The following is a 25,496-nucleotide window of genomic DNA, read 5'->3' as shown; positions in this document are numbered from 1 at the left end:
TCGAATATCACACACTTTTGCATCACCATATGCCAGCAGATTTCCCCCAAAATTTATTGTATAAACGCGAAATAAAAAGTGATAACGCAATGGCACTTTTGCGTTTTCTACTCAGATTGTTTCCTTGTAAACGTAGCCTAAGAAAGGGGAGAATGCCCTTTAGAAACAAGCCAATTCAAATGAATCCCTTATATGAAAATTAACCGTGTTTTTTGTAGTAACCATGTTTTTTAGCGTATTTATTATCATTGGCAAAACCATGGTTTTATTTTGTAATGGTTGGTCCAATTATGAAATTCAATAGCTTGAACAAAGATATCTTGGCTCTGGGACCTGAGGTCTAATACACAGATCATTGTCTGATAATAATCAAGGTTGCAGGGTTACCGAAGTCTGACTGCTGTGTGCTTGCTCATTACCTAATAATACTAGTGATTGTAGTCACCTACAACTTGCTTTAGTGATAGATTGAATTCTGGAGGTCCTTGGTTCATCCTGATATTCTAATACTTATTTTGCTGGATCTAATCTACTAGAAATAACAATTTCCGAAGAACTCAAAATAGATGAAGATTAGCCATTTTATTTTGCCAGACAGGTTAAAACATGAAAACACAAATCACAAATTCATACCTGGTAATCAGTGGCGACTCGTGATTGTTCATCCAAGGGGCGCAAATTTAAAATATGTGCTCGGAGTGTCGTGTGTTGCTTGTGTTTTCAAAATATGTGTTTGTTGCATACACTGTAAAATAATTTGCTGTATAGTTATGCAACTGTTTGCCAGTAACTTACTGTAGATTTAAATTTTTTGTTATTTACTGTAACATAATTGATGACTGATTACCATTAGCAAAACCGTGGTTTTGCGTAGTTTTGTAGCAATACCATAGTTATATTGCCAGTAAATAACATAAATTTAAATCTACAGTAAGTTACTGGCAGACAGCTGCCAGTAATACTGTAATTTCTACAAAAATTGTTAACAGTGTAGCCGCAAAACATTATAGGATGGAAGGTAACCTTACTGGTCATCAGAAACTACAAAATTATGAAGTTTAAGAGGTGTGCAAATTCAAAATATGTGTTCGGAGTGTGTTGCTCGTGTTTTCAAAATATGTGTTTGTTGCGTCATGTGAACCATGTGCATCACGTGTCAAAATAAGTGCCTGCTGCACACGCATCAAAACCATTTATGATAAAAGAGATGCTCACGTTCACAAAATACACACAAGACACTCCCTTAACAGTAAACTCTGATTATGCATGAGATTATGTGAGTATCTGGCAAACACGAGCGTCTCTTTTATCATAAGCCGTTTAGACGCGTCTGCAGCAGGCACTCATTTTGACAAGACACGTGATCCACATAGAATCATTCGGTGTGCAGAACACATATTTTGAAATTACGAATCACACACAAGACATACATGTTGTGATGAACTTTGCATCAAATGCCCTCGAAAAAAGAAGCCACTGGCCACCACTGCTGGTAATACAGCTAAAGTTCTGGTTACACAGTGCTTTACATTTTCCAAGCCACCTTATACACAGATGAGATGAAGAGTCAAAAATTCAGCTTTAAGATTAAAATGTGCTTTTTCACATTTTCATGACCAGAAGGGGCATCCAACTGGGATTGACAACAATTTACAATACAGATTTCTTAACACACAGAGTTTAATTTTTCTTCTAAGCTCTTTACATTTTAATCCACTGTTTTAGAAATAAGACAGTTTACCAATCACCAAAATGACCCCAAACATAAAGATGAAATCCATATGACATCACAATATGTGTGATACATGGTAATATAGGTTCAGTACACTCGCAGGAAGATGGGAAAGGGAATTAGGAAAGAAGGGAGAGACAGAGGTCCAGTCTTGAGATAAGGTAAGGTCACGACAGCATAAGTGAAGAAAAACCACCCGTCATAAGCATCTCGCTCTTTGCATTGATTAATGAAGGGATTGTCATTTCTTTCTTTTTCTTCACCATCTTAAGATTGAAGTATCCACATTCCTTCTCGCATGTATGTCATCAGTCTTAAACGCTCGGCACTTAACACAGTCCCTGAAAGGCACGACAGAGAAATGCATTTAGTTCATTTAGGGCCTTTTGTTGCATTCTGGGAATGCTTTTTCATGTAAAATGCAGCATAGTGCATGTGTTCTGATAATAACTCACATGTATTCAGCTCAAACTCCAGTGCAGGTCGGGCAGATTTCACAGGTCGGGCCCTGAAACTTTTGGTTGACACATCTACACATTCCACACTCACAGATTCCTTGACCATTACAAATTTGTTTGTTGCTGGCCAAACAGGTTGAGGTGTCCAGAGAGCAGTCACACGCACTACCTGCATAGCCAGGCTCACATACACAAATTCCACACTGGCACACACCATGACCTAAAAAGACAATACACAAAAAGCACTTTAAGATTATAATATCTCTATATTCAAAATGTTTGTATACACAAAATGTTCTCCTACCTCCACAAAGTTTGTTGTTGAAGCGGTCACAGCTGAAGTTGTCACATTCACAGTACCTGCCGCTGTATCTCTCCTCTGGGTTTTCTCGTCTTTTGCACTCGCAGCTCCCGCAGACGCACTCTCCATTATTGCTGCAGATGTTTGCTGAATTATCCTTACGGCAGTATGCATCCAGATTTTCGGTCAGGACCTCTTCCTGGCTGCACTCACATAAACTTCCAAGCCGGCCTTCGTTACACCTGAAATGAAAAGACCAAAATGGCTACCTGTGGAATTTGTGTTTTTGGTTATGAGAGACAGTAAGAGTTTAACACACCTGCACACTCCACACTCCAAAGCACCATTTCCGTCTGTACACACTAGACTGTTAGGAATTGCATCTTTGTGACACTCACATTCACAGATAAAGTTGAGGACGACCTCCACCTCCTCGAATAATCCCGACCGTTTGATCTTTATTGTCTCAGACGTACCATTAGATGGACAACCCTCAGTCTTGATTTCTACATCAAATTTCACCTACGATACGCAAAGCATACATTTCGTTGTACATTTTATGGCATGTGGAAATAATTGTAAAGAGATTTCTTTAGATTCTATCAAATGTTAAGGTCTTATGCTCAATACAAGACAGAAGCTGATTTTATTGGCAGTTCTTTCATTTGGTTGAGACATTGTGCACACCTGACCTGAGGACAGGCTACATCTCACAAAGTTCCGTGGTAAAGTCACGGAATATTTTGCTCATTATCCGTGTCATTTCACGGATCTCCGATTTTTCTGTGTCCGTACCACAGACTTTCCTTTCCGTGTCAGTTTCACGTATTGGTTACTCAATTGTTTTTCCTATTTTTAAACAATTTTCGCGTGGGTTTGGGGTTAGATTTAGGGTTTGGAAGTCACTTCAACTATTGGTTTATACTATTTTTCACGGATTTTTAAACAATTGTTGTCTGACGTTAGGGTTAGAGTTGGGTTTGGGTTAGGATGTCATTTTATGTTACAGAAAGTCGTAACCCCAAACCCATGCAAAAATTGTAAAAAAAATAGGAAAAACAATTGAGCAACCAAAACGTGAAACTGACAAGGAAAAGAAAGTCCGTGGTATGTACACAGAAAAATGCGGAAATCCGTGACAATGACACGGATAAATGAGCAAAATATTCTGTGACTTTAACATGGAAATTCGTGAGATCGTGTTGGAAATAATGCATTTACTGTCTCACCTCACCCTCACTGGAGCTGTCGGAGCACTTGTGTTCATTTTCTTCTTTTTCGCTCATCCCACTCTTGCAGTGAGAAACAAATGAGATGGACACACCATCAGGCAGCTTGCTGTTCTCCAGATTGACCTGAGGGGGCAGATGAACAGAAGTTTTGAGACCTCTAGTGACAAAACTTATATTTAGCATTTTCTAATTCAAATGTTTTAATATATATTGCAAATTATAATTTTAACAAACTTGAATTTCCATATTTATTCTTTTGCGTGTGCTCACTCAGTTTGTACAGGGTTAACAGTGTCACAAATTTGCTTGTTAAATTCATGACATACATATTGCTTTATCATTGTATGGCTTAATGTTTCTAAAACAGAAATTATTTATAATTCTTAATTTATAAGATTTTTCACTTTGGTCTTCCATTTGGATTCCACAGTTTAATAGATGTATAAACTGAATTTCAACATAAAAATCAAAACCATAACTTTACATTGAGACTCGTGTCTTCAAACTCACATCATGGGTAGTATGGAAATCTTTGTCCCTCCTGAAAGTCAGAGTGAACGTCAGGGGTTCACCTGGAGGGTGACAAATACAACGAGAAAAATAGAAAATGCATTAGTGTGTTGAGCCAACATGATCTCACGGAAAATCGTGTCATCCACCTTTTTCTCGAACGCGGAAGTAAGTGATGTTATGTATTTCCTTTCTGGTGCGAGACTTCCGGTTCAATAGCCAGCCGGTAGAAAACAGTGTCGTTAATATTTACTACACTTGCCATGTACAGTATTTACCCGTGTGAGGATGTGTACTTGTGTTTGTTTAATGCGTGTTGCTTTTTTAAATGCACATTATAAACGACTCCGACTCATATTTTTGTAGATTGATAAGGACTTCCTACTGACCAAATGCCGTAGTACACGCACAAGCTGTGCATGAAACACAGAATCACAGCCTTGCGATTCAGAATCAATTTCAGACAGGCATTTTTAATGGGACACACAATTAATCGTTACAGCCCTGGTTAGGATGTACGTTTATGCATTGGTTTCTACTTGTTTTTCTTGCGCTTTTGAAACTTTTTTTGAAACTTTTATTCTCGCCTGGAATTGGGGTTTGGATGTCTAAAAATGTAACAGAAAGTGATTCTAATACCAACCCCAAGCGACAATGGTAAAAAAATAAGAAAAACAATAAGAATTTCTTGCTAGTGACACAAAAAAGACATGGACAGGAATAAATTAATCAAATTTGTCGTGACTATAACACTTTCGGTGAGATCAGTCTGGTTGAGCAATTGGCTCCTTTTTATCAGTCAAACTCCAAGACCCTAGAAGTGTGTGTTCTTCTCATAAATGCTGGTTTATTTTTAACCCATGCTTTGGTCAGCTGTTGGGTTATAAATTAAAGGTGCAGTGTGTAACTTTTAGAAGAAACTCTTGATAGAAATGCAATATAATATACAAAACTATATTATATCAGTGTTGTATAAAGACCTTTCATAATGAACCGTTATGTTTTTATTTCCTTAGAATGAGTTGTTTTTATCTACATACACCGCAGGTCCCCTTACATGGAAGTCGCCATTTTGTGCCGCCATGTTTCTACAACAGCCCTTAATGGACAAACTTTTTTTACTAAGTTGTCTCAGACGATGACATGTTTGTCCTGTGGCTGCTTCCGTAGCTACTCTATGCGTTTCGTTGATGGGTGAATTGATTGCAATTCGCAACCTAAAATTTACACACTGCACCTTTAACTTATGCTAGGTTGTTTTAACCCAGAACTCTAGGTTGATTTAACCCAGAATGCTGGATTGTCTCAACCCTTTGTTGGGTAAAATGTAGAATTTTAGGTTAGTTTAACCCATCGGTTGGGTTATCCCCTTTTTGATCAGAATATGGGTAAACCCAAAAATGAAATTCTAGCATTATTAATCTTTCACCAGAAATTTTTCTGTAAAAGTTACAGTATTACTGGCAGCTCACTGTAGATTTAAATGTATTTTATTTACTGGCAACAGTTTGTTCAACAGGGTTAACCCTAACATTAAACATTAACAAATCTTTACAGAATAAAACTAAAATAACCGCCTCATGCAAAGCATTCTGGGAACCAAAATCTGAAGGATAAACAGAAAAAGGTTGATGAGGATTTCTGGTTCCCAGAATGCTGTGCATTGATGAGGTTAGTGATTAGGAATCTCTCAGAATTTTCATTATGGATGAGCTATGTATTTTTCTGACCCTATCTTAATTCAAAGCTCACAACAAATCCAGACGCACCCAGTGTTGCTTTTTAACAGGCTGTGATGTACCTGATCTGAGGTTTAGGGTGAGCTTCTGTGGTTGAATATAGGTCATCTCGTCTAAAAAAAGTGGATAGAATGTGACAGGTTTGTTCTTGTCGATGGTCAATGTTCCCCGAGGGTTTTCAATGCCGAGTGGAGTGCAGCCGGCTTTTTCCAAAGTCTCCTGGTTATCACAGCGTGAAGATTTGAAATCCTATAAAAATACATGCAAAGACTTGTTAAACAGACTTATGAGAATTATAATAATCCTGGACAAAATAGCCTACCCAGGCAAAGGGAAATAACTTACTGGATCTTTGCACCACACGCACTGTGGCCCGATCTGAATACATTCTCCACATGTTTTGGCATTTGCAGAAACACATCCTTTGCTGTCTGAGTACAAAAAAACATATCCACTAAATTGAAAAAGCAGGAACATTCATTGTCATTTATACTTGTTCAGTATTAGAAACCATGTAAGTCTACATGCATTCTAAAACAAACAAACAAACAATCCCTAAAAATAAACAGCCATTATTAATACAGCTTTTACCTTTTTTATACATAAACTGTCAATACGTACAACTTCACATATAGACATATTCGTATGCATCTTATTTTATTTATTTGTATTTATAGAAATGTATGTTACAATAATCAGAATTAATAAATGTTGCAGTATTTTCTATTTTTAGTTCATGTTAGCAATTGCAACTTTGTTAACTTTAACTGCAACATCATAAAAATCACCATAAGTAATTTTTTTATGAAACCAAGCTTTGACTTGTAGCAATAGTTTTGTATCTACTTCAAAGTTACTACAAGACAAAACTTATGTCCCCCGAGGGCCTAGAAATATTGCAGCAACATTTCAGGAGTAACTAAGGTAAATTATATTTTGTGTTACCTGTTGTTGCCTGGATGAGAGAGACAAATGCTAGTAGAGCTGAAATCAACAACACCTTTACACCCATCTATACAGAGGAACACAATATGCCTTTGACTGACACTCCTAATGTAAACTTTAATGAGAATGTTCGTTTAATAATATAATTTCTCCCCACCACATTTTTATGCAAACAATTTTGAAAGTTTTTCTAATTAACACAAGAAGAACTATAAGAGCATTTGCAGCAAAAATGAATGACCATGCAGGAATTTCTCTGACTTGAAAACATTCAGAAAGACAATATATTTACTGAAATAGGTATGCAGAAATTGAAGTAAGTAAATAAATAAACAAATGATAACAACGCAAACCATATAATCATAACTTATTGACCTTACTAAAATGTTATATAGTTATGCTTAATAAACATAATGGTAAAACTATTTTTTTGATGCATAATCTGCAACCAATATCATAAAATATTAAACATCACACACTAGAAAATAAAAGTGAAAACCAGTACAAGTTACTCACCTTTGCACTTGCTCCAATTCTTCTTTTGTATTTCTATTTATATGAGCTAATATTATCAACTTCTTCCGATTTCTAAGTATAAAAACTAAATAAAATCTATAGCACTGGTTTATATGTGTGTCTATTGACAGCTAAGTTTTGAGAGCAACCGTGATCTCACATCTGTCTCATATAAGAAACCAAAAGTTAAAGGTGGGATGTTAAGGTGGGATGTGTTCAGTAAAACTCCTCCTTTAACAAAAGCACAACATCAATAAAGCATATTTCTCACTGAGAGGCTTAAACGGTGCATATATTACAAACATAGAAATTCATATTTGAGAGCTTGTCTGTAAAATCCAAGCTCATGATCTAATTCTGAGAAAAGGGCATAAAAGCTTGATTTCAAACTTTGACATGACCTTATTTAGTCATAATGGAGGTTATACACTCACCTAAAGGATTATTAGGAACACATGTTCAATTTCTCATTAATGCAATTATCTAATTAACCAATCATATGGCAGTTGCTTTAATGCATTTAGGGATGTGGTTCTGGTCAAGACAATCTCCTGAACTCCAAACTGAATGTCAGAATGGGAAAGAAAGGTGATTTAAGCAATTTTGTGCGTGGCATGGTTGTTGGTGCCAGGCGGGCCGGTCTGAGTATTTCACAGTCTGCTCAGTTACTGGGATTTTCACGCACAACCATTTCTCGGGTTTACAAAGAATGGTGTGAAAAGGGAAAAACATCCAGTATGCGGCAGTTCTGTGGGCGAAAATGCCTTGTTGATGCCAGAGGTCAGAGGAGAATGGGCCGACTGATTCAAGCTGATAGAAGAGCAACTTTGATTGAAATAACCACTCGTTACTTCTGAGGTATGCAGCAAAGCATTTGTAAAGCCACAACACGCACAACCTTGAGGCGGATGGGCTACAACACCAGAAGACCCCACCAGATACCATTAATCTCCACTACAAATAGAAAAAAGAGGCTACAATTTGCACGAGCTCACCAAAATTGCACAGTTGAAAACTGGAAAAATGTTGCCTGGTCTGATGAGTCTCGACTTCTGTTGAGGCATTCAGCAGTCAGAATTTGGCGTAAACAGAATGAGAACATTGATCCATCATGCCTTGTTACCACTGTGCAGGCTGGTGGTGGTGGTGTAATGGTGTGGGGGATGTTTTCTTGGCACACTTTAGGCCCCTTAGTGCCAATTGGGTTTGTTTAAATGCTACAGCCTACCTGAGCATTGTTTCTGACCATGTCCATCCCTTTATGTCCACCATGTACCCATCCTCTGATGGCTACTTCCAGCAGGATAATGCACCATGTCACAAAGCTCGAATCATTTCAAATTGGTTTCTTGAACATCACAATGAGTTCACTAAAATAGAACGGGAGCTTCGTGCCCTGGATGTGCATCCCTTTAATCTCCATCAACTGCAAGATGCTATCCTATCAATATGGGCCAACATTTCTAAAGAATGCTTTCAGCACCTTGTTAAATCAATGCCACATAGAATTAAGGCAGTTCTGAAGGCGAAAGGGGGTCAAACACAGTATAATTATAGTGTTCCTAATAATCCTTTACAGTATGTGAGTATATTTTCACAGAATGTTCTTTAAATTATGTTAGATGATTTTATGTAGAAAATGTCTTTAGCTAGGTTTACACAGACAAGGTCATATATTTTTGCTTTATTCTAATAGCTTTATAAATCATGCTGACCCACAAACAGGAAGTCCAGTGTTTTTATTTTAGTCTTTAATTTATAAATAACACTGATAAACAAAAGACGGTGGCAGTGAGCATTATGTAAAAATGAAATTGGCACTTTAAAAACACCAAGATGGTATTATTAAGCTCATTTGAAAAACTTGGTAACTCAGTGGTAACAGAACAGAGATGCTGTCAACATATATTTAAAATCAAGGATATGAAGGATATGAAAAAAAATTTATGAATAAAACAAACAAAAATTAAACTAAACATTGACATTTTGTCTAAGAGTTTATACATACTGTACAATTACAAAACAATACATATAAAATTTTAACAAATGATACAGATCAGTAGAAAATGCACAGCCAAAAGAAAAAAAAACTCCTTTTTAAATGTGTTGCTTGAAGATCTATACACCCATACATTACTGGCCCTCATATTTGGGATTCACAACCGTGGTCACAGCGCTCCTATAGATGGGGTTATCACCCTGAAATGGAAATAATTAAAACAAACTTTAAATATAACTTATAGATGGTTTCATCGGACGCACGTGATACACGTCTGGATCCGAACCTTACTTCCGGTTTCGTTTTTTTAATGGTCTGACTAGTTGCTAAACTGATCTCTTGAACAAATGCCTCGTCGAAAATAACAAATGTTTTGGTTTCCTAGGTAATCTATGTGTTGTTTTGTTTGCTTGTTATATAAATAAACTATGTTTAAAGAATTTGTTGTTATTTATTATTAGCGGAGTTTACCGGAAGTTACGTGCGGACCGCGACAGCGGCTTGTTTATGTTGTTACCGCTGAAACGGTCTATAGGTTCGGACACTACACAGAATATATGGTGGATTCAGGTAACAAATAAAGTACCAGCAAACATCAACAAGATTAATATTTTTCATTAAATAAAATGTAATTTAGAAAAATATACCGTGTCCCACTTGGCATTCATCTTCTCTTTCTCAAATTTGGCAAATTCCCTACGGTCGTGAACAACCATGAGCAGCTTCCAGATAAGCAGCAGGGCTAAACCGATCAAAACGATTCCCGCGACCAAACCCACCACAATGGGGATGAGGGCAGGCCCAGAGGGGCATTCTGTGAAAACAGAAGCAAAGTATTATGGGACAAAGGTAAATCATATGCCATTAGTAACTACAAATAAAAGGGACATTCCACTGGAAAATAAGCTAATTTTCCACCTCCACTAGAGTTTGGAACATTTGATTAATAATCAAAGACTTTGCTGCTGTAACATGGCTGCAGCAGGCGTAGTGATTTACGCAGCAGCCGAAATTAGTCCCCTTAGTAACTTTCAATGGCAGGGGACTATTTATGGGCAGTGTGTAATATCACACCTGCTGCAGCCATGTTACAGCAGCAAAGTCCTTGATTATTACGCCAGAATAAGAGTATAGTTCCTAGCCATATCTGCTTAGAAAATCACAACGTTTAATTTTCCGTCGGTCTTAGTACACGATGTAACTACAGAAGAGTCAAGTTTTAAATAGGAAAATATTGAAACTCTTTGGTTATTTTTTAGCGCGATGCTAATGGTCTAATCAGATTTAATGGATTGTGCTAAGCTATCCTAAAAGTGCTAGCGCCAGACCCGATGATCAGCTGAATGGATTCCAAAACAGTAAGAATCAAATGTTTAACTCTAGGGGAGCTGGAAAATGAGCAAAATTTCAAAAAAAGTGGAATGTCCCTTTAAATACCTCATGAAATGTTATCTATATGCTAATGTACATTGCCAGTCGCTGGCGTTTTTGAAAAGCACGGCACTTCCATTGGAAACAATTGAAAACATACGCCGGCATAAACGCCTTGGTGTACACACCCCCGAAAGCTTGTTGGCCTTACTTACCAACACTATCCGCCACATGAGCCTCAAAAGTGTTCCCTTTTTTGGTAGGATAAGTAAAGAAGAACCAACAGTCATTAGCATCTCGCTCTTTGCAAAGGGGCTGAGGAAGATCCTCCTTCTTCTTCACCATCTTAAGATTGATGTGTCCGCATTCTTTCGCGCATTTATCTTTCTTGTCGCCAATGTTAAATGCTCGGCACTGAACACAGTCCCTGAGAGGCACAACAGAGAAATGCATTAAAATACTTGTCCTGTTGCATTCTGGGACTGTTTTTTAGAATACAGTATTATTTGTGCATGTGTTCTGATAATAACTCACTTGTGTTCAGTACAATATTTAAGGCAGTCCTTGCAGTCTTCACAGGTCTTCCCCAGAAAGTTTGGGTCGGTACATGTACACTCTCCGCACTTACAGATGCCTCGACCGCTACAGATTTCTCCGTTACTGGCCAAACAGGTTGAGGTGTCCAGAGGGCAGTCACACGCACTGCCTGTGTAGTTAGCATCGCAAATACATTTCCCACAATCGCACTTGCCGTGACCTGATAAGACAAAGAAAAAAGCACGTAAAGATTGTAATGTCTTTTTACTATTAATTAATCAGACACAAAAAAAAGTTCTTCTACCTCCACAGACTTTGTTGTTGGAGCGGTCGCAGCTGAAGTTGTCACATTCGCAGTATTTGCCGCTGTACTTTTCATCCTGGTTATCTCGTATTTTGCACTCGCACGTCCCGCAGACGCACTCTCCATTATTGCTGCAGATGTTTGTTGAATTATCCTTGCGGCAGTTTGCATCAAAATCTTCGGTCAGGACCTCGTCCCGGCTGCATTCACATAACCTTCCAAGACGGCCTTCGTTACACCTGATATTAAATGGTTAAAATGTTTATCATGCTAACTTACTTGACCTGTAGTATTTGTTTAAAGCACACTAAGAGTTTTACAAACCTGCAAACTCCACACTCCAAAGCACCATTGCCGCCTGTACACACTGGACTGTTACGAATTGCATCTTTGTGACACTCACATTCGCAGATAAAGTTGAGGACGACCTCCACCTCCTCACTGAATCCCAATGGTTTGATCTTTATCGTCTGAGACTTGCCTTTAGATGGACAACCCACAGTGGTGATTTCTACATCAAAATTCACCTATGGTGTGCAAAACAGAAATTGTTTACTTTCCAGGTTGCATATGGGTTATATAGATATATTAAACAATTGGCAATGACTGGGACTGAAACTGAATGACTCAAAACTCAAAAGGCAAGTGTCTTTTGTCCGGTCATGTATGCTGGCTTAAGCTGCTGTGCTACGATTTGTACAAATGAGTCACTCTGCATGCATTTACTGTCTCACCTCATCCCCAATGGAGATGTTGGAGCACTTGTGTCCATTTTCTCCTTTTTGGCTCACTCCGTTCTTGCAGTGAGAAACATATGAGATGGACACACCATCGGGCAGCTTGCTGTTCTCCAGATTGAGCTCAGAGGACAAAGACTGAGGGACAGATGAACAAAGAAAGCACTTTAATGTTTTACAGAACTCTTAATATGAATCACATGTGAAATTTAAGATTACGTCTTATCATTATAATTATGAGAGCATCAGGTTTGATTTTAATCAGTTAATGTACATTGTTTTTAAAGGAAAACACCACCGTTTTTTAATATTTTACTATGTTCTTACCATAACTTAGATGAATTGATACATACCTATCTTTTTTCAATGCGTGCACTTTTAGAGCTGTTTATTGCTTTATTTTTTCAGAATAGTCTTTATGCCCAGCTGCACTACTTCCTGAACTTCAGCCAGCTCCTTGTTTCCTGTCTGCCATTATTGGACAAACTTATTAATCCAGGTGTGCCTGACCTTAGTACTAGTCACAAACAAACTGATTAATCCAGGTGTGCCTGACCTCAGTAGTCACAACAACAATAATCAGACACACCTGGATTAATCAGTTTGTCCAATAATGGTAGACAGGAAACAAGGAGCTGGCTGAAGTTCAGTGCAGCTGGGCATAAAGCCTATTGCATTTATTTCCAGGTTTAAACTGGACTTTTATTGTTGTCTCAGATATTTGGTCGCACCCATGCAGCAAAAAATATATTTTCAAATATAATTTTTAAATATATTTCAAAATATACAAAAATGGCCAAAAATATATACACTGTAAAATATGCTGCCTTAAAAATTTTTGTTAAATCAACTCAGATTTACAAGTCATGTCAACAGAGATGAGTTGTTACAACTTATAAAATTAAGTTGAATTTTCTCAACTATATTTTATATGTTATAACAACTCACCTGTAGTTATAACAACTCATCTCTAGTCAAGATAAATAATAGTAAGTTAAAATGACTTGTAAATCCGAGTTGGTTCAACAAAACATTTTAAGGCAGCAAAGTGTGCTGTAATATATTTTTAAATATGTTTACAGAAATGTATTTTCACCAATATATTTTTTGGCCATTTTTTTGAAATAGCCTATATCTTAAAAATAAATAGATTTTAATGCATTTATATTCATGTCGCATTGGAAGAAAAACTTTGTATCTTACAAACCCGTGAACATAACAGGTTTGAAAAGATTATAATTAAATATATTTTTAACTGCAAAAATATACTTATAATTTTATATTTTATATTTTATACGTACTTAAACATTTAATACATGTATTTTATGCAAACTTTTATATTTTGGCTAGGAAAAAAACTATCTGTTGAAATATATTTTGAAATATACAGTAGGGTAAAAAAGTGTCCTGATTTATTTATTTATTTATTTATTGCATTTTGGACATTGGAGTAAAAAATCTAAAGTTTAGTTTCATGTGCTCACATGAAACTTTCTCGTGCTTACGTGAAACTTACATTTACAAACTTACGAAAACTTCATGTGCAGAATTTTTAAAAAAAAGTTTTGCGTGCGCACGTGAAACGAAACTTTATTTAATTTTTGCTCCATGTCCCCTTTAGGGACTCTGTAGACTTTAATGTTTCAGAGCATCAAACTAATTTAAATATTATTCAAAGATAACATGAGTAAACGCAAAATGCAGTTTTTAAATGAATGTTTTTTCAAAATATAATTTTTTCCTACAATGGAAGTTAATGGGGTCCACGAACGGTTTGGTTACAAACACCTCTCAAAATATTGTCCTTTGTGTTCATCAGAACGAAGAAATTTATACAGGTTTGTATCAACATGAGAGTGAGTAAATGATGACAGAAGCTTTATATTTGTGTGAACTATCCCTTTAAACTTTGCTTTCTACAAAATGTATTTATTCAAAACATATATTTGGCCGTATGGGCCACTGGATCTATGATAATTCAAACCGATTAAGAAATTATACATTTACTTGCAACCTATGCGACTAAACCTGAGAAATGGTTTTAGCTTCATTTCCTACCACAACTTACCATTACTTAAAGGTATTGCGGACGATTTTCTATTTCTGGGTGGATCATCAAGACTATTGGTCCTCCTAGTTGTCAATCAGGAGTGTTGCGCAATTGCATTTTTTAAAAAAGTGGAGAAGGCGGTTCTTTTCTAAACTTCGAGAAAATCCTTCGCTACACCTTTAACAGAGAGATTCATAACTTTATACTCACAGTATAGGCATCAACGATGAGTCGCATGACATTGGTGGAGCTGTCAGATAAAGTCCCCACTGCTGATTTAGGAATTAAAGCAGACAGATCCTATCGTACGCACACAAAATAAACACTTAAACCTGAAGTATAGATTGTGCAATGATGAACAAGATGTTGCAATGTGGAGCGAATGTTAGTACATATACACACCTCATAAAGACTCTGGAAAGGCTTGGTCACCGCAAAGATGGTCTGAATGTTGTTTTCGCTCAGCACATCTGCCAGCTGAGAGATTGTGGGGTAGTCCTGTAAGAAAATAGGGTAAACTGTAGCACTCCTATAGATGGTATTGGGATTGACTACATGAACTGATCAAATGTAGGAACTTAAATGCACTTTTGTATAAAACCATCTAAAACTAAGACCACACATCTTCTTGAGACTTTTTTGCATTTCAGTGCTCCTATGGTGCGACAAAAATAGACAGACAGACAGACAGACAGATAAGGAGAAAGATAGACAGACAGGTAGATAGACATGTAGACAGACAGGTAGACAGATATGGTATATAGATGGATGGACAGACAGGCAAACATACAGACTTACCAAGTGGTTGCCCATATTGTACATATTATTCTGCAGATGACATTTCCCATCATTGGGACGAACAATTCCCCCAAGTTTTCCATCTCCAGCAGAATGAAATCCGGCATCCGTAGAAAACACAAGAAGACGAGTCACATTCCTCCAGCCAATCTCGCTCTAGGGTACAGTACAATTATATTTACATTACAATAATTTATATAGCAGGTGCAATTAATAGGACAAAAAATTCAACAAAAAACTGTATGGTTTTGTGTTGTGAATGTAATGGTGTCAAAAAAAGTATAAAGTGCTTACTGTTTCATAGCCCTTCAGGCTATGCTTTCTGTCCTTGCACAATTTACTTGGTATAACATAATTTCTGAAGATTTAGCCATGTCCATGACTCAATCAAGTACTGCCCAAACATTTTATTGTGACAGGACAAAAAACCACAGAGATTTACCTTGCTTTCATGTTTGTATCAACATGTGCAAACATGCTCAAAAAAAGTGCTCCGGCATTTATGGAATGTTCATCTTGCAGGACCCACCGTGCAGACGGCAGCTTGCATGATTGCGTCGAATCCTGCCTCCGGTGAATCAAGATTTCCAGAGGTCCGCTGCTTGCTGACTTCGTCCTTGAACTTCTGGCCATCGCTGGTCAGGTCCAAGACGTGTTTGTAGGTGAAGGGCGCAGTGCAGTCACCAGGAAAACATGGATTCTTCAGATACTTTGGAGTCGTGAGAATAAAGGGCATAACAAGCTTCTCCAGAAATGAGCCAAACCCTGGAATCAAGAGTTTAAATGGTTTTATAAAAAAAACCTTTTCTGTTTCTTTGTGCTGAATACATGTAGATGTTCTTTAGATTGTAAAAAGGAATAAAAGATATAGTTCTTTAAGGATTGCCACACACGTGAAGATTTTAAAGAGACACTCCACTTTTTTTGAAAATATGCTCATTTTTTAGCTCCCCTAGAGTTAAACATTTGATTTTTACAGTTTTGAAATCCATTCTGCTGATCTCCTGGTTTGGCGCTAGCATTTTAGCACAGTTTAGCATAATCCATTGAATCTGATTAGACAATTAGCATTGTGTAAAATATAACCAAAGAGTTTTGATATTTTTCTTATATTTAAAACTTGACTCTTCTGTAGTTACATTGTGTACTAAGACTGACAGAAAATTAAAAGTTGTGATTTTCTAGTCAGATATGGTTAGGAACTATACTCTCATTCTGGGGTAATAATCAAGGACTTTGCTGCCGTAACATGGCTTCAGCAGGCCTAGTGATATTACACAGCTGCTGAAAATAGTCCCCTTAGTATCTTTTAATAGCAGAGGACTATTTTTGGGCACTGCGTAATATCATTGCGGCTCCTGCAGCCATGGCAGCAAAGTACTTTAAATTTTCTGTGGGTCTTAGAACACAATGTAACTACAGAAGAGTTAAGTTTTAAATAGGAAAAATATTGAAACTCTTTGGTTATTTTTTAGCGCGATGCTAATGGTCTAATCAGATTCAATGCATTGTGCTAAGCTATGCTAAAAGTGGTGGTGCCAGACCCAGAGATCAGCTGACTGGAAAAGGGTGCGTGACCCGATTAGTGTTTTACCGAAGATGATTTTTTTGTAAAAAAAAAAACCTCAGGTGTGTTGTTTCATTGGTATTATTTTGCTGCTCTCTATCCCATTGAAGCCTTCCCGATCCCAAATCATAAATGAATCGTAAATTAATAGCCAATGAGAGCTTGCAAGCTAATCCGGATGTTGCATGCTTTAGCTAAAACAAGACAGCCTGGTGTTTTGGTTTTGAAAATTATATTGTTAAAAATTATTTTACGCTGTCCCTACACTGTAAAAAAATTCCGTAGAAATTACAATGTTATTGCAGCTGGGTTGCTGGTAATTTACCATAGATTTAAATTTATGTTATTTACTGGCAAGCGTTTGTTCAAAGTTAAATACTTTTTAAATATTAACAAGTCTTTGGGCTCTATCTTACACCCGGCGCAATGCAGCGCAATGCGCGACGCAAGTGTCTTTCGCTAGTTTTCACCCTAATTTTCACGTTTAGCGCCACGTTGTTTAAATAGCAAATGCATTTGCGCCCCCTTTTGCGCCAATGGGCGTTCTGGTCTGAAAACGAGGTGTGTTCAGGCGCATTGTTGGCGCGTTGCTATTTTGAGGCAACTAAAATAGACTACGCCATTGACCAACAAAAACCTGGTCTAAAGTCAATGGCGCAATGTGTTTTATGTTATTTAAAGAGCGCATTAGTAAAATGCGCCTATACACGGGAGGACAACGCGGGTTTGCTTATCACAAGGTACATGAATGCGCAGCAGCACAAAAATGCTTTCAAATATGAAAGATTAAAGGATTGAATGTAAAAGATTATTATTGAGTCTCTTGGACATAATTGAGGACAGATTATGAGACGTTAGAAGGCGCAAAGAGCTGCTTCACCTGCAGCCTGGTAAGTAAATAAATGCTTTGCTTTGAACAAATGCGTCTGTTTTTAAATGTTTTTTTTAATGCTACCTCACGGATTTATTGTATATGATGACTCTGTACCTGTGGATATGGTGAGATGAGAAACATTTTTAAGTAACGCTTAAAAAAACTCTTTGCTAAAAAACCGCTGTCCAAAGTGCTGAAACGTGAGGAGAGCCGTTTGTAAATTCTTTATCTCCTGTTTGTTACAAATAAAGTATTTTTAGAGTACAAACCTTATCTTACATACTTGTAAAATATTTTTTGATGATATTGGATAGCCATACATTTAAAGCAATTACAAGCCTGCTTTTTACTTCCATGACTAAAAGAAAACGGGTTTTAAAGGTTTTAATAAATAAATAACAATTTCAATACAAGTGAAAAACAACACAATTATTTAACATTAATCTTAAACTGGGGATCTTCTTCCTCCACTTAGTTTTTCAGTTTACAAAGTCCGTCATCTAAATAGGGATTAGACATAACGCCAGCGCAACTGGCTTTTAAAGGGGATGAGAGCTGTGACTCTCATTGGTTTACTGCACGTTACGCCCAAAATACTCCCATTACAATAGGACCAACCCTTTTCGACCATGCGCTCGGCGCAAAAACCATTTTTCCCGTCGTTAAATTAGCAAAAGTGGATTCGGACACGCCCATTTAGACGTTGCGCTGTGCGCTTTAGACAATGCGCTTAGATCGTTAAAATAGGGCCCTTTATCTTTACAGAATAAAACTATACAATAACAGCCTCATGCAAAGCATTCTTGGAACCATAAATCATCATCAACCTTTTTCTGTTTTTTGCTTCAGATTTTGTTTCCCAGAATGTTTTGCTTGATGCTGTTTTTTTAGTTTTAATCTGTAAAGACAAAGACTTGTAAATGTTTAATGTACATTTAACTTTGAACAAAATGTTGCCAGTAAAAAACATAAATTTAAATCTACGGTAAGTTACCGGCAACCCAGCTGCAATTTCTACGGAATTTTTTTACAGTGTATGTATGGTCTCCAATGGATTTAAAATGGTTAAAGATGTAAAAATATGTCCAATTTCTTACAATCTTAAAAATAAAGCACCAAAAAAAGGTTGTTCCATGGTATCATTTGAACATTTTGTAGTGCATTTATTTTAGTAGTGTATTATAATGGTTTTAGAAGATTATGGAATGGTTAGTTTGCGAGTGTGCAGGCAATTGGGTGTCATTTTGGTCCCACTAACCAATCCGCAGGTCCGACGTGATGTCCTGCATCTCCTTGGCAAGTTCAGATCCGAGGTTCTTGACATTCTCAAGATTACTTAACATGGAGTCGCTGAGGTCCATCAAGAAGTAAAGATCAATGGGATAATCTTCTGCGCGTTTGAATTTCAAATTGAACTTCTGTGGTTCACCTAGAGAAAGAAAGACAGAAAATGTATACATTTAATAAATTAAACAACTCCTTACCCCAATTGATGTGTTAATAATAATAATAACATATTCCCAGTAGCATATAATAACACTGCCAAAACAGTTCACCCAATATAGTTCAACTCCCTTTACTCTTATCTCAATTCAGATCTCACAACAGATCCAGACTCATCCAGTGCTATTTTTCTAAACAGGCTATGATGGTGTCCAGTACCTGCTCTGAGATTTAGGGTGAGCTTCTGTGGTTGAATCTGGGTTATCTCACTAACATCCAGTTTCACCGCTTTATCAATGTTACGGTTCGTTACGGGTTTGTTCTTGTCGATGGTCAATGACCCTCGAGTGTTTTCAATGCCGGATAAAGTGCAACCGGCTTTTTCCAGGGACTCCTGGTTATCACAGCGTGAAGGTTTGAAATCCTGTGAAGGTACATGCAGAGACTTGTTAAACAGGAGACTGGAATCATCTTTCCAAGTTATGGGAATTGTAAAGGATGACACAGCCATTGTGAAATAACTTACAGGATCTTTGCACCACACACACTGTGGCCCGACCTGAATACATTCTCCACATGTTTTTGCATTTGCAGAAACACATTCGTTACTGTCTGTGGACAAAAATGAATGTTTAATAAATTTAGGGAGAAAATTGTAGTTTACAATGTTACTTCACTCTTAAAAACATATTTCTTTACTGAATAATACTGAAAAATCCTACTTATTACCTTAGCATTAGGATTATTGTCAACCCAGCATTGGGCCAAAAATAGGTGAACCCAGATGTTGGGTAAAAATTAACAAAATGTTTATATTTGACACAACAATGGATTAAACCAACCCAGCAGCTTAGGTTAAATTACAACCCAACAAGTTGGGTGCGTCCCTTTTAGACCCATCGGCTGAAAATAACCCAATTGACGAAAAATGACATAGGTGGACATAAATAAATAAATGAATAGATACATTAATGCATAAATAAATATATGTAGAAATTCATAAATGAATAAATAAATAATTGCAGGAATAAATAAGTAATTAATTAAATGCAGAAATAAATAAATGAATAAATAAATAAATGCGAAAATAAATAAATAAATAAATGTAAAAATACAAAAATAAATAAATGAATCAATACATAAATGCAGAAATAAATAAGTAATTAATTAAATTCAAAAATAAATAAATGAATAAATAAATAAATGCAGGAATAAATAAGTAATTAATTAAATGCATTAATGAATAAATAAATAAATGCAGGAATAAATAAGTAATTAATTAAATGCAGAAATAAATAAATGAATAAATAAATAAAAGTGGGAATAAATAAATAAATGTAAAAATACAAAAATAAATAAATGAATCAATACATAAATGCAGGAGTAAATAAGTAATTAATTAAATTCAGAAATAAATAAATGAATAAATAAATAAATGCAGGAATAAATAAGTAATTAATTAAATGCATAAATAAATAAATGAATAAATAAATAAATGCGGAAATAAATAAATTAATAAATGTAAAAATACAAAAATAAATAAATGAATCAATACATAAATGCAGAAATAAATAAGTAATTAATTAAATGCAGAAATAAATGCAGACATAAACAAATAAATATATTGTTTTAGCAAAAGTATCAACTTTTAGTTGTATTTTTTTTGCACCACTACATTTATTTCTGTATTTCTACATTTATTTATTTTTACATTTATTTTTGCATTTCTACATTTATTTATTTCTGTATTTCGGTGTCCGTATGTTAATAAGGAAGGCGGTCCCAACCTCTCTCAATGCATGGATTGGTTAAAAAGGATCAACAGGGCTGTGGCTTCACTACTAATTGCTTCTCACAGTAATAAATGCCTTAGTTATAGTTTATGTGTAACTACTGCATTAAAGGAATAGTCTACTCATTTTCAATATTAAAATATGTTATTACCTTAACTAAGAAGAGTTGATAGATCCCTCTATCATCTGTGTGCGTTAGAAGTGACCAAACACATCAACGTTTTTCCTATTTAAGACGAGTAGTTATACGAGCAAGTTTGGTGGTACAAAATAAAACGTAGCGCTTTTCTAAGCGGATTTAAAAGAGGAACTATATTGTATGGCGGAACAGCACTTTTGGGAGTACTTCGACTCGGCGCAGTAACACCCTCCCTCTCCCATTATGAGAGGGAGAAGGGGAGCGGATTTTTCAGGCGAGTTAGTTAAGGTAATAACATATTTTAATATTGAAAATGAGTAGACTATTCCTTTAATGTTAACACACCCAACATATTTATTTGAACTTATTCTTAATGAAGCCATATTTTTAAAAAATTTTTTTACATAAAAAATATGTTTTTTACTCTGAACTTAAAATTGCTATAATCACACGACACAAATCTATTCATAACCATGGGCTTCTGAAGCAAAAAACGTGAGTAAATTACTGAACTAGATCCCATCTTGAATTTTGATGCCTTAATTCAGTGGTTCTCAAACTGGGGGCCGCGAGATGGTGCCAGGGGGCCCCAGTTTTATGACATTTTATAAAATACATTAATTTATCATGAATTTTGTGTAATTAAACCTAAAAAATAAGGCTACTAACCAACAGCACTACTTTGTATAATTTAATATTTTGTTTAATTAAAATGTTAAGTTTTAGAACTTTTTTTGTCATAAATTTTCTTTTGGGGGGCCACGAAGGAATGCACCGTACACAAGAGTGGCCGCACGCTGAAAAAGTTTGAGAACCACTGCCTTAATTAAACAACTGCTTTTATAGTCTAAAAGTTTACTCTTGCTATGTCGAGGGAATCCAGGAAGCAAAATAGTGAAAACACGAAATGGAGATTAATTTATATGTACTTTGAATGAGGAATGGAGTGGAATGGATTTAAGGAGGCAGCAGGGTGGAAGTCACTACTGTAGCTAAAACGTGGAACAGAGTTTAATTTATTAGGGCATTTCTAAAATTGTAGGTAAAAGTGAGTTGGTCAAATATCATTGGTCTTAAAAAGTGGGTGGGTCTCGTCCCACTCACATATAATGGTTCAGACGTAAACAGTAAAAAGTATCCCCCAAAGGCCTAAAAATAACGGAGTAACATATACAGTGTAGCTTTGTTGTTGTGATAAATGATATCTTGCGTTACCTGTTTTTGCTCTGACGTGAGAGACCAACGCTAGCAAAGTTGATATCAACAGCACCCTTACATCCATCTAAATACAGACGAACATTATTAATTACACAACAAAACTAACAAAAAAGTCGAGTAACCAATACGTGAAACTGTCACGTAAAATGGTGAAAATACGTGACAATGTCACGCAAAACTGAGCAAAATAATGCGTGACTATTTCACGTATTTTGTGAAATCAGGCTGCAAAATGCAATAGCAGATATGTCGTATCTCTGACTGACACTCCCAATGTAAACTGTAGCCACTGTGAACGTGAGTCAAATAATGTAAACACCCTCCACCTTTTTTTATTTTTTTTTAGTGCTGGGCAAAGATTAATCGTGAATAATCGCATACAAAATAAAAGTGATTTTTGCATAATATATGTGTGTACTGTGTGTAATTTTAACCACACACACATAAATTAATTTCAGATTTTTATTTATTTATATATAATTTTTATTTATTTATATATCATATAGAATATATAAAAATATAAATAAATATATATACACACATGTACATTTTTCTTAAATAGATACATGAATGTGTGTGTATTTATATATACATAATAATTACACATAGCACACACTCATATATTATGCAAAAAACACTTTTATTTTGTATTATTCTTTGCCCAGCACTAATTTTTTGCAAACCATCTTGAATACTAAATCGAACATATCTTAAAATATTTGGCAAATATAAAATCAAAGAGAGTTTTAAGACAGTACAGCTATGAAGGAGTTTCTCTGACTTTGAGACAATGAAAGAGTTAATCATTGACTGAAATATGCAGGAAGAACAGCCAGTTTTACTATGCATAACCTGACCATGTAAATCTGTACATTTTTATTATTAAATAAGGGTGTAATATATAAGATCTAAAATTATTTTCTGAAAACTGAGGAAGAGATTGCAAATAGTTTGGCTTTAGGATTTTCTCAAACAATTCTGATAAGCAATAACTACAACCTTTCTGATATACAACCTGTTACCAAAATCTTATAAAATGTTATAATAGGTGTAAAGCATATAAAGAAGTAAGTTACTCACCTTAACACATGCTCCAGTTCTTTCAAGAGTTCTGTATTTCAGTAGTAAATGTTTATATCAACTTCTCCTGTTTTCTTGAATTAAACTTCATGTAACAAACACCTCAACAGTCCTCTAAGCATTTAGACAAAATAAACTTAATAGCAGTGATCCAGATGTGTGTGAAGGTCTTAATAGAGAGGTGTTTTGACTGCTGAGTGTATCTGAGAGCAGCAGTGGTTTAGCATGTCTCTCACTGCGTCTTATATGAGGAACTACAGGCTAAAGGTGTAATCTTATGGTGGGATGTGGTCATTGAAGCTCCGCCTTTAAAAGAAGCACAAAACCACTGAAACAAGTTCTCATGAACAGCCTTGCTGATCTTTATGAGGAATAATAATGTCATTTGTACATATAGGGGCAGTGTACTGGACAGTGCTTATAGTCCCAAACTAAAATGCATGTTTGAGCTGCCTGAATTTAAAAACTTTGCACTAACATTGTAACATACATCAGTGCCATTATTTTGTCTCAAGATTCACACCAGTATTGTTTTTGTAAAGTGTGAAAACCGCTTAAATGTCCTAAATATTACTAAGACTTCCTGGTGTAATCTAAACCCTGTCTGAGAAACTGCCCCATTGGGTGTGATTATAATTTTTTTGACTAATTTAGTGATCTTTAAACCCAAAGTGTTCCCCTTTTGTTTTGTTTTTGCCAGATTTAGCAACTTTTTTTCAAGAAGCACCTAGCAACAAGTGTAACAATTTTTTGGAAACTTTTAGCAAGTGACCCATATACAAACAGCAGTAGTGATTAGACTTTGTTGTTACAAGCCTGTATACATTTCTTTGTTTTGATGAACACAAAGGAAGATATTTTGAGGAATGTTTGTAACCAACCCGTGCATGAGCCCCTCTCACTTCCATAGTTTTCTTCTTTCCTACTATGGAAGTGAATGGGGCTCACGAAAGTTTTGGTTACATTTCTCAAAATATCTTCCTTCATGTTCATCAGAACAAAGAAATTTACAGAGGTTTGTAACAACATGAGAGGGAGTAAATGATTACAGAATTTTCATTTTTACATTTATTTATGCATTTCTACATTTATTTATTTCTGTACTTCGGTGTCCTGGGTGAACTATCCCTTTAAGGATAAAAATCTCATACTGGCCCATAGTGACAGCAAAGCTAGCTTAGATAAGCTGTTCATTCATAAATCTGTAAGATCGCTGTGGAAACACAACACAACTTGTGTTTCCACACAACTGTTTTTAGAAAGCACCTCGCAAAGAAATTGCTATTTTCAAAATGTCTTTGGCAAATTTGATCAATTTTATTATGAAAAAAGCATGTGATGACGGCTCAGCTCAATGACCAGCCACAGCAATATCGTGTTTTTATAATGGGAAAAAATGTTAATCAACCATTTATTAAAAAATGTTCGACATTAGGTTATAACTGTTAACATTACTTAATGCACAATGAACTAACGAAAATATTTGTATATGTGTGCATGCGAAATATGTAAGGGATAACGTATAGGCAGCCGGTCGTTATCGCAGAAATAAGCCACTACAGTGTGATCAGGACCCGACCCGGTGCTTATTACATGGCTATTTACCTCATCCTTACGAAAATTAACCATGCTTACCACAAAATAACCAATAATTTTCAAAAACCATAGTTACACCATGGTTACTGTAGTAAAACCATGGTTTTGCTGATAGTAATCAATACACTACACTTTTACCACAAAAAACATGGTTCATTTTCGTTAGAGCATAAGTAAGGTAAGGAACATTAAACATTCATTTGAAATATTTTATTTGCTAATTTTTAACAAATGCAAACTTTCAGGAAGGAAAACCTGTTTACTTTCAGTTTTAAAGGAATAGTGCACAAAAAAAAGAAAATTCTGTCATTATTTATTCAACCTCATGTTGTTTCAAACCTGTATAGATTTATTTGTTCTGCTGAACACACACAAAGATATTTTGTGCAAATGTTTGTAACCAAATCATTTTTGAGCATCACTGACTTCCATAGTATTTTTCTTTCCGGAAGTCAATGGTGTTCTGTTTCCTGCTTAATTACAAATATCTTACTTTGTGTTGAGCAAAACAAAGATTTTAAGTCAGGTTTGTAACAACTTAAGGGTGAGTAAATAAT

General features: G+C 35.7%; 1 protein-coding gene and 1 pseudogene across 1 annotated transcript; both read right to left on the bottom strand.

The window, feature by feature from the left end:
* Positions 1–563: 563 nt before the first annotated feature.
* On the bottom strand, positions 564–7,592 carry LOC135744193 (integrin beta-1-like; annotated as a pseudogene).
* Positions 7,593–9,184: 1,592 nt separating this feature from the next.
* Positions 9,185–23,573, bottom strand: LOC135744192 (integrin beta-1-like). The gene is made up of 16 exons (XM_065262174.2): positions 23,344–23,573; positions 22,261–22,327; positions 19,640–19,725; positions 19,333–19,537; positions 18,929–19,099; positions 15,759–15,994; positions 15,230–15,385; positions 14,834–14,929; positions 14,642–14,731; positions 12,379–12,519; positions 11,969–12,171; positions 11,645–11,883; positions 11,338–11,560; positions 11,019–11,230; positions 10,080–10,246; positions 9,185–9,632 (listed from the first exon to the last, which is right to left on the bottom strand). Exons 2-16 carry the CDS (start codon positions 22,325–22,327, stop codon positions 9,567–9,569), a joined length of 2,358 nt encoding a protein of 785 aa, XP_065118246.1. The 5' UTR covers positions 23,344–23,573; the 3' UTR covers positions 9,185–9,566.
* Between the last annotated feature and the right edge of the window lie 1,923 nt (positions 23,574–25,496).

Source organism: Paramisgurnus dabryanus, chromosome 6 (genome assembly GCF_030506205.2).
Source record: "Paramisgurnus dabryanus chromosome 6, PD_genome_1.1, whole genome shotgun sequence".
NCBI lineage: Eukaryota > Metazoa > Chordata > Actinopteri > Cypriniformes > Cobitidae > Paramisgurnus > Paramisgurnus dabryanus.
This window is presented reverse-complemented; position numbering and strand designations above follow the sequence as displayed.

Excerpts from the sequence above, each read along its gene's own strand:
- LOC135744192 (XM_065262174.2), bottom strand. The coding sequence starts at position 22,327 with ATGGATGTAAGGGTGCTGTTGATATCAACTTTGCTAGCGTTGGTCTCT. Across the intron at positions 14,732-14,833 it reads CTTTCCAGAGTCTTTATGAG|GATCTGTCTGCTTTAATTCC; the intron begins GTGTGTATATGT and ends TGCGTACGATAG. Across the intron at positions 12,520-14,641 it reads TCATCGTTGATGCCTATACT|TCTTTGTCCTCTGAGCTCAA; the intron begins GTGAGTATAAAG and ends TCTGTCCCTCAG.